This window comes from Sinocyclocheilus anshuiensis, unplaced genomic scaffold, assembly GCF_001515605.1.
Source record: "Sinocyclocheilus anshuiensis isolate Anshui unplaced genomic scaffold, SAMN03320099.WGS_v1.1 scaffold1160, whole genome shotgun sequence".
Lineage (NCBI taxonomy): Eukaryota > Metazoa > Chordata > Actinopteri > Cypriniformes > Cyprinidae > Sinocyclocheilus > Sinocyclocheilus anshuiensis.
In genome coordinates this window covers 62,102-72,150 of record NW_015552641.1, presented here as the reverse complement: position 1 = coordinate 72,150, position 10,049 = coordinate 62,102, and the positions used below count along the sequence as shown (strand labels likewise).

Genomic DNA, 10,049 nt, shown 5'->3' with positions numbered 1-10,049 from the left:
AAGAAGCTAAAAAGGATCCGGTCAACTTTCCTGTGTGGGTGTTCATTTTATATTTTACAGACAATGTTCCTTTAAAAGCCAGCACCTGGAAATCCCATTAGATGTGCATATAAAATCCCCCATGATTAATAGTATATGAGGCAGGGCTGGGTTGGGGGGTACCAACATGTGGACCACAGGACTCCTCCTCTGCAAGCTCACATTACACTCCATAAACTTGCTACTCTTTCCCACCTAAGCGTTTAAAAAGGAGGAGGGATTGCTTGTCAGGAATGTCTCAGAACTGTGAAAAGAGCATGTAGAGCTGAGAGTGGATGTAGTGGGTCAGGCTGAAAGTTGAATGAGAGAGTGTGTGAGCTGATGTTTTACACCCGACTAACGGAAAGGCGGTCTGCTTTCAAACATCTGCTTATTGATTTGGAAAGGTGGACTTTGAGGCGTTGATGTGCACATGCTGAAGTGGATATTTCCCACGTTGACTTGCACCAAACCCAAAAAGCTGCATCTCTGAGGACACCTACTCTGTGCTGTGTGTTCTTCAGCATGGATCAGCCAGCCAGTAGTTGCATGCGGAGCCCTCACACGGGCAGTGCTCTGTGGGGCTGTGTCAGGAGCTCCCATTCAGGAGGGTCCAGAGCCGGGCTGCAGCCCTACCAGCAGGCCCCATTTGCCCTGCACCAAAAGCATGATTTCCTGGCCTACACAGACTTCTCCAGCTCCTGCCTGGTGCCGGCGCCACACGCTTACCCTCGCGAGGACAGACTGTATCCGGAGGCGCACAGCGGGTACCAGAGGACGGAGTGGCAGTTCTCTCCTTGTGAACCCAGAGGCAGAGGGCAGGAGCCGTGTCAGGGGGCAGCAGAAGCGGTGGGAGCTGACTTGGACAGTGCAGGGGGAGACAGGCTGCCTGGAGCAGTCACAGCATGTCTAGAGGGAGAATACTCACCTCAAAGTGTGTCAGCGGTTGACACAGAGAAAAAAAGTTCCAAGCGGAAAAGAGAAATCACAGGTGAGTCATTTAGGCAAGAGTGAATGAGATATGAAGCAATGGCTGGAGTGATTCATGTGAATCTTCTAATTTTTTGCCTGTTCAGAAATTGTAGAACATTATGTAAAACATTTAACTTAGCATCTAAATTCAGTGTAAGGGTTATTTGTGACAATATATCTGGTTTAACACACCGTCGCTGTGGTTATTGTGATCAGTGTTTATCCAAAAATTCTGTGATCATTCACTCACATTCTTGTCATTTTAAACCTGTATGACTTTCTTTCTTCTGTGAAAAGTGATCAGTTATTTCAGCTGTTTATGTAATTAAAGTCAGTGAGGTCCAAAACAACACTGGAACCCATTGACTTTCATTGTACAGGCAAAAAACACTTTTTTTAAACGATCACTTTTATGTTTCGCAGAATAAAGAAATATATAAAGGTTTGGGACAACATGAGGGTGAGTAAACGATGACAGAATTTTCATTTTGGGTTGAACTGTATGTTTAAGGATATAGATTTTACTACAGATATTCTATTTTAAACTCCGCACAGCAAGCATGCACATGAAGGATGACCCATAACACATTGTTTTTGTGCATATTATTCTGCAGTTGTTTCCTTCAATTGTTGGAGGCTCTTAGGTAAAGTTCAGCTTTATAGTGTTTGCTATTGTTTTCAAATCAACTGTTTGGCGGTTTTGACATTCAGTAAGATCTGTCATACTTTCTAAACCCAGATATTTTGATTCAAACGAAGGAGGTAAAAGAACTAAAATGTGACCCTGGACCACAAAACCAGTCATAAGGGTCCATTTTTTGAAATTGAGATTTATACATCATCTGAATAAATAAGCTTTCCATTGATGTTAGGATAGGACAATATTTGGCCAAGATACAACTATTTGAAAATCTGGAATCTGAGGGTGCAAAAAAAATCTAAATATTGAGAAAATCGCCTTTAAAGTTGTTCAAATGAAGTCCTTAGCAATGCATATTACTAATCAGAAATTAAGTTTTGATATATTTACAGTAGGAAATTTACAAAATATCTTCATGGAACATGATCTTTACTTAATATCCTAATGATTTTTGGCATAAAAGAAAAATCGATAATTTTGACCCACACAATGTTTTTTTGGCTATTGCTAAAAATATACCCAAGCGACTTAAGACTGGTTTTGTGGTCCAGGGTCACAAATGTAAATTTCAACAAAAGAATCAGTTTTTATTGTCATGGACTGTATATGAATAAGTGGATAAATATTTTAATTCTCTTCAAGTCTAATAGACTTCCAAAAGAAGATATGCTCAGAAACTGAAACCAGCATTTTCTGTCCAGTATCAGAAGTGTCATATTATTCAAATTGATTAATAGAAGGTTTTATTACTATTATTATTGTTATTATTATTACAATTACCTTAATGGCACCTCAGTAGTGCATTATATTTTGAAATGTAAAGTTTTGTGTTAAAAGTTCAGATTAACTGGCTAACGATGTCCAGAAATTATTATTTGAGAGGAGGAAAAGTGAACCTCAGTGTTTGTGGCACATCTGGTGTATTAATTTAATCTCTAAGCCTTTCTGTGGAAACTGAGACAGCATTTCTGGGATCAGGGAAAATTTCTTGATAATACATAAGCAGAAAAGATAAATACATTTCTCCATTAGTGCTTTGTATAGCATTGGCCAAAACAGCAAGACAATATTCATTATGAGTGGCATTTAAAAATGATTAGCACAAATCCATCACTAGGCCCACTACTACAACAATCCATCCAGGGTTCATAGTCTAATGTGGGGAATAAATATACCCTTTCCTTCTCTGAGTTGCCTTAATGTAACCCTACATCACTTGCGGTCCAAACAAGCCAGACCACGTCTGTAATATAACTTGCCTGCGATCCCACTTCTACATTCTTATCCATTGACATTTTCCTGTCATTAAGCAGTAACAGGATCTCCACAGAACACACACTCCATTTGACTGGAGAGAAATTCACCATCATGAAAATATTCATCACCGAGGTTAAGGTTTAAGTGTGCATAAATATGCGGGAAGGTGTTGTAAAATTACTGTGTAAATGATAGAACAAAGGTGTGAAAAGTTTGGCAAGGATATGATAATCAAAGCTGGTAGTGATTATGTTTTCAACCAAGTTTTTTTTTTTTTTACCTGACATGACAGGCAGACACTCAATGATTGCATGAAATTGTAAACAGATGTGATATTCGCTCCCAAAATTAATTCTGAATCACGAAGGATGTGCTCATCATTTTTTCTTTCTCTTACATCACAGGTCTGCAGTTCACTTCAGTTTAGGGAAATAAAATTGTCATAGAAAATAACTTAATAACATGAATTAAGACAACAGAAGCAAATCTGATCAAATTTTGGAATGAAAAGAAATTTTATTTAAATATACTGTATATATTATGTACTATATACAGTATCTAGGAAATATGTGTGTGCGTGTATATATATATATATATATATATATATATATATATTCTGCTCTTCTGTCAGTTGTCTTTTAAAGATTATTAGTACATGTTGAATATGTGTTGAACACATTCATAGACAGTAATTTTGACTGTTCCCCTTTGTTTGGTGAACAATGACTGATGTAAAATTAAGCTTGTCAGTTCATGTTGACTTCATTTGGTCAAATTACTTTAGTGCCTTCTACATAAAATGCCAATCCCACCAGACACCCCACCGAGGGGAGAGGTTGCTCCCTAAATGTTTATGGGTTTTTGCTGGGGAAATTTATTGGAGTCTGTTTTTTTGGAGCACGCACATACACACAGTGCCAGGTGTTTCTCCCCCAACCTGCCACCACTTTTCCATTTATTACCCTCGGCAGTGCATTTAAATGAACAGGACTTTAATGACGATAATAACGCGCCTTCTAAAAGGAACAGAGGCTACAGGTTGCCATATGTGAGAAAGTACTTGTCTCACTTTCCCACTCACATCTGGCAGTCCAGTCCATTTCATAGTCTGGCCAGGATCTGGAGAACACGAAGCATGAATTCTCACATTGACAAATTAAAGTCATTTCACAGAAATTGCATCAGCTTTCTTTCAGTGCTACCGTTTCTAATAGGTGCCGTACAAAGGGTCACAAGGTTGGAATAACTAATTAAACTTACACGAACTGTGTAACTTGAATGCATTTAACTCTTAGCATTTTGAAGGAAAATGTTTTTCAGTGTCAGGGATTATATAAGACACAAATTCACACTCTTAGACTTCAGCTAGACCCATCCGAGCCTTTGTTCTTTTGTAAGTGGGTTTAACAATGTTCCGGTGCATTCCTTGCTAACTTGAGTCCTCTGTGGTTAGTTGTGGCCCCGACAACCCCCAAACTCCCATCATGCTTTAACTGGGGTTCAAACACCCTGTGATCTGAACTGAGCTCTGTGCAAATGTGTGCCCCGTGTGGCCCACAAACCGCCTTGTAACCATGTTTTAATGCAGACAGAGTTTTAAACTTAACATGCATGAAAACACACGCCACTCCTGGGGGAGCTGAACTTCAGTGTTGCATTTGACTTTATTATTTTTTAAAGGAATGTTGAAAATTCAGTCATCATTTACTCACCCTCATGTCATTCCAAACCTGCATGACTTTCATTTTCTGTGGAACACAAAAGAAGGTATTTTGACAAATGTTTTCAACTGTTTTCTGTTTTTGTACAATGACAGTCAATAGGGTTTAAAACTACATTAGACCCACAAAGCCCTCAAAATATATTCTTATGTGTTCCACAGGAAAAAAAAGTCATAAAATTTTTTATATTTTTTTGGTGAACTATCCCTGTAAATAAACCTGTTTAATTACAAATGTATGCTTTAAAATATGATTTAACTGCCATAGATCACAAATCTAATGCTAACTAGTCTCTTTTTTCCTTTGTATCCTCTAGATATTCAGGACTCAAGCTTCAAAGCAGACTTAAACTGCAAGGCTAGAAAGGAACGGACTGCCTTTACCAAGGAGCAACTCCGGGAGCTGGAAGCCGAGTTCACCCACCACAACTACTTGACCCGCCTGCGCCGCTACGAGATCGCTGTCAACCTTGACCTCACTGAGAGACAGGTACAAAAGATACTTCAGCTCATGCTAGTGGTATTTTTGGCTGAAAACAGTGAAGAAAACACTCATCCATCAAGTTTAAATGAGTCTGTATGAAATATGATTGACAATTCCGAAGCAGAGCCATCATCCCATCAATCCCTGACTTCGACCTTCAACGATTTCGGACTAGGCTCTTTTTTTTTTTCTTATGCTCAGACCACACTTAGCTTGGTCCTTGATGGTTTTCCCAGGCCTGAATCCCAAGCATATGCCAGATCCCAGCACAAATCTGGGCTTCTCCCGAATCCCTTTGCAACACTTTCTCCACTTTTTCCGATGCATCCTAGATATCTTGGCTGTCTGCCACCCTTTGCTTTCAAAATGAGTGGCAGACAGATTCAGTCAAGAAGGAGCAAGTAAAAATAGTGTGGGAACAGATGGTCCATGTTCCTATGTTTCCACAGGGAGAGAGGGATGCACAGGGGTCACAGACTTGCGTTCCTCAGTGCTTAGCCGTCAAAAATAATGTCACAAATCTCTTGATTTGCTGGCTGCAGAATTATTTAAAATCACTCAAGAGAGTATGCGTTTATTCTCAAAATCATTTCCAGACTGTTTTAATGCATCACTGTTTTTATCCACAGGTGAAAGTGTGGTTTCAAAACAGACGGATGAAATGGAAGAGAGTGAAAGGAGGACAGCCTGCATCTCCTCACGACCTTGAAGCAGATGAGATGGACTCCGCCGCGTCGCCCAGCTCCGAGTAAAACTCCGATCTAGACATTTGCTCATATTTACAGTCACCCAAATCACCCCGGCCATACACACGATGTCCAATTTTTCACTAGTCCTTCCACGTATCCCGTTACACTGCTTCCTGTTGCTCTTTTCGCTCAGATGACTAATTATCAACAGAGCTTCAACGGCTTGGAAGTACCATCCACTTTCAGTCCACGTTTCACTTTCATTCGTAAACAGATCGAGTGAAATCAGAGGCCTATAAAAACCCAATTACTCACATGTAAAAACAATTTATATCAACTGTTCATGGCCTGGTTTAATAGCTTTGACCTCCAGCCATGACGGCATGAGGTAGGTCTTTCACACTGTGGTGATGGTACCTGAAGCCTGATCAAAAACACATGTGAAGCTCCGCAGAATGACTAGACGGTCTCTGGATCACGTCAAACCACAAAAGCATTGACATCACATCTTTATTTTTACCCTAAATTGTGTTGTCAGGTTGCTCTTAGAATAAACCATTTCCCTTGTTGAACTTTTTTTTTGTCCCTCTCTTTTTATATGAAATTAATAAAACAGATGTTGCATAAAAATGAGAAAAAAACTAATTGTGATTTTTTTTTCTTCTGATATCATTTGAATTGTAATACGGACAATTTTATACTGACACCTGCTGGCGTGGAGGCAGCATTACACCAAAATTATGTTAACATAAATATCAACAACAATCAATTCTGTGTGATTTAGAACTATTGTGGTTTGCATCATGAATATATTTGAAATAGATTTATAATCCAAGATGGGTTGTTTCATTTTTATTAAAGGGATAGTTCCCCCCAAAACTGAACTTTCTGTCATCATATACACACCGTCATGTCTTTCCATTACTTTTTTTTCTCAAAAGACAAAAGAAAATATTTTGAAGACAAAAGAAGATATTTTATATTTAATGTTTTCACTTATAAAATAAAAGGCATCATTGTATGGACAACTGTATTTCTTCACACAGAAGAAAGAACAACATAAGTTATTCAGGTTTGGAATGACATGAGGAGAGTGACTAAGGACAGAATTTAAATTTTTGTGTGAACTATGCCTTTAAGCATAATAATAATCGTCCAGAAAGCTCTCAAATCTCTGTTGAAAGTACAGTTTGGGATCAGCTCCACTCTTGGCCCCAAAATTTTGAAGGAAGCATCTGGATGAGCCCGAAAATCGATTTCAACCAGAACTTAGACCGGCCCATGTGGGGGCGATTCACACCAGAAGTCTGGAGAGTGACCGTTAGTGTAGTGCTGTGGAGAATAATAGGTGGGTAGGAGTGAAAAGATGACTTCTCAAGTACAGGATGTTGTTGTAGCAGGTAGCCAGTCATCCAATTTCCTGCTTCCCAAAGAAAACAGTGGTAAAGCATCCAGGGTCCAGGGACTCACAATGGTGGGCCTATACTCTGGCCGGCCGGCTAAACAAAGACTGGAGAGTTGAGTGTCCAGTGAGGTGGACCGGTGCACACCCATGATGGGGTTAAGACCCACAGTGCTGCTGACCTTGTGCCACCTCAGCTTGCTTTCCACCATTACATGCACTATTATTGCTTTTTTAGTAATGACTATGAAAATAAGCCACGCATATAAACTTAATTATGATATTAGAGCCCTTAATAAAAGCACACTATAGTGGTCCATTTACACCTGTGACGTTTACTAAAATAAACACAGTAGGGGATTTATTCTTAAAGACACATTCACATACACGCTATTTAAACAGAACCGTACCGGTTTGTTTAATTTTGGCCCCCCAAAAATAGCATGTTAAGTAACGTGATCTTGAGTACTCGCACTCGTTTGCCCGGTGACTTCATTTAGACGAGGATTCTCTAGGGGTAAAATGGAGAGAGGAAACGAGAGAAAGAAAGACAGATGGTAGAGAAGTCTGGTCTACTTAACAGGATGAACGCTCACAGCTCAGACTGACAGTTAACTAAGGAAACCAGAAGACAAAGTAGGGCAGTTTCATCATTCTGTGGCTCAGCTCTGGATGACGAATATACATTTCAGTAAGAGACATTATAAAGTAGCTCTTGAATGTAAGCTTTGTCAATTTGACCTTTTTGTGGGCAGCAAAACAATGAGACACAAAAATACATTTGTTTGGATATGCAACAAATGCCACATTTGCCGGCAGCCATATCACCCTGTAGCCCAAGCCTGGTTGCCCACTGAAGCTAAGCAGGGCTGAGCCTGGTCAGTACCTGGATGGGAGACCTCCTGGGAAAACTAGGTTGCTGCTGGAAGAGTTGTTAGTGAGGCCAGCAGGGGGTGCTCACCCTGTGGTCTGTGTGGGTCCTAACGCCCCAGTATAGTGACGGGGACACTATACTGTCAACAAGCACCGTCCTTTGGATGAGACGTTAAACCGAGGTCCTGACTCTCTGTGGTCATTAAAAATCCCAGGATGTCTTTCGAAAAGAGTAGAGGTGTGACCTCGGCATCCTGGCCAAATTTGCCCATTGGCCTCTGATCATCATGGCCTCTTAACAATCCCCATATCTACTGATTGGCTTCATCACTCTGTCTCCTCTCCACCAATAAGCTGGTGTGTGGTGGGCGTTCTGGCGCACTATGGCTGCCGTCGCATCATCCAGGTGGATGCTGCACACTGGTGGTGGATGAGGAGATACCCCCTGACAATGTAAAGCACTTTGAGTGCCTAGAAAAGTGCTATATAAATGTAATGAATTATTATTATTATTATAGCATTTCATCTGGCTCAGAGACAATAAATATAGTAGAAACACATAAAGAGGCTGGTGATGTTTGGCGTTTTGTGGGGTGGGTGGGGGTGTGATGGATTGCCGGAGGTGTGCAGGTCAGATCTATGAGATGGCTGCAGAATTAAAGCGTGGCTTACAGGCCTTGCTTCAGTGCTGTGGTACCATCTGCATGGTGTTATTGTTTACAGAGGCAACATTTCACTCTGACATCAAAGCTTCATGACCCTTCACACAGCTCAGCTATGCAACCACATATCCATATCACGTTTTTATTGGGGAAAGCATATTCAAGTAAATTTCAGAGCGAGTTTTTAGCAGATAAAGCATTTTAAGCATTAACACGCTATCCAAAAGAAAACCACAACAACATAAAACATAAACTTTCTTACTTCTGAGTAGGCTATGAAAATGACACGATATTATTTACTTCTGGTTTACAAAATAAAAGTCAGTAATATGATCACTCTATTTTTGTTTAGTATAGTCATCAATAAATTTATATTATGAAATTAATAAATTCTTCCAAAGGATTTATTTTTATTTTTATTAATTTGTATATTTCTTTTCTTTTATTTTCAGCTATTTATTTGTTTATTTGTGCTATCACATGTATTAGACACATTGTAACATAATAAAAAAATCCTTTCATAACATTAATAAATTCTTCCATAGTAGGTGCTTTTATTTTAATCACTTTATTAATTATTTCTTTTATATACAAATCACATTTATTTGTTTGTTTGTTTATGCTATTAGAGCCATCTCAGAAACCTTTCATGACATCAATACATTTTTCCATAGCAGATAATTATTTGTATTCACTTGGATTATATTCTTTCTGTAGTGATCTTTTTGTATTTATTTATCGCTATTCGCTAAGATTATTGGAGTACGTTTTACAATTTATGTTTAATTAAACGTCTAACTTGCCATTTCTTAGTAATTGTGAAATTTACCAGCAATCGCTGATAGTGTTGTTTAGGATAAAAATTTATTACAATGTCCTTGTATGTATTAAAACATTTAGGACTACTAGGATGTTTAGTTGAATGAATGAATGATCTGCTCTTACAGCCAGTAATGATCAGTTACTGGAATCAGTCTTTAATATTATGAGCTTCTATTACCATAGCAGTACAGAGACTCAGAGGATCAAACCACTGGACCATGAGGTAACAATAAAACTAACATGCAGTTTTTCTCTGAAAGCCATCTCTACAATATCGTCTTAAGACAACCTGCAAATTTACTCTAGTTTCTGTCTTTACAGAACTGTCTGATATTTGCTCCCTTGTCTAGGGAAGAAACTACTGGGAAGGAGGGGAGGAAGAAACAGAGGAAATGTGTGATAGCTTCCGCACATCCTCCCAAGACAGTACTTCCACTGGAGAGGGAAAAAGTAGAAGAAAAATGCATGTGTATTGCCTGTTCAGGTGTGTGTACATGTGTGTAAGTGTGT

General features: G+C 39.2%; 1 protein-coding gene across 1 annotated transcript; it reads left to right on the top strand.

The window, feature by feature from the left end:
• The first annotated feature begins 231 nt into the window (after positions 1-231).
• Positions 232-6,355, top strand: LOC107666908 (homeobox protein MOX-1). The gene is made up of 3 exons (XM_016458419.1): positions 232-1,009; positions 4,925-5,097; positions 5,721-6,355. Exons 1-3 carry the CDS (start codon positions 544-546, stop codon positions 5,841-5,843), a joined length of 762 nt encoding a protein of 253 aa, XP_016313905.1. The 5' UTR covers positions 232-543; the 3' UTR covers positions 5,844-6,355.
• The last annotated feature ends 3,694 nt before the right edge of the window (positions 6,356-10,049 follow it).

Coding starts and splice junctions, on each gene's coding strand:
- LOC107666908 (XM_016458419.1), top strand. CDS start 544: ATGGATCAGCCAGCCAGTAGTTGCATGCGGAGCCCTCACACGGGCAGT. Junction 1,010..4,924: donor GCGGAAAAGAGAAATCACAG/GTGAGTCATTTA, acceptor TGTATCCTCTAG/ATATTCAGGACTCAAGCTTC. Junction 5,098..5,720: donor TTGACCTCACTGAGAGACAG/GTACAAAAGATA, acceptor TTTTATCCACAG/GTGAAAGTGTGGTTTCAAAA.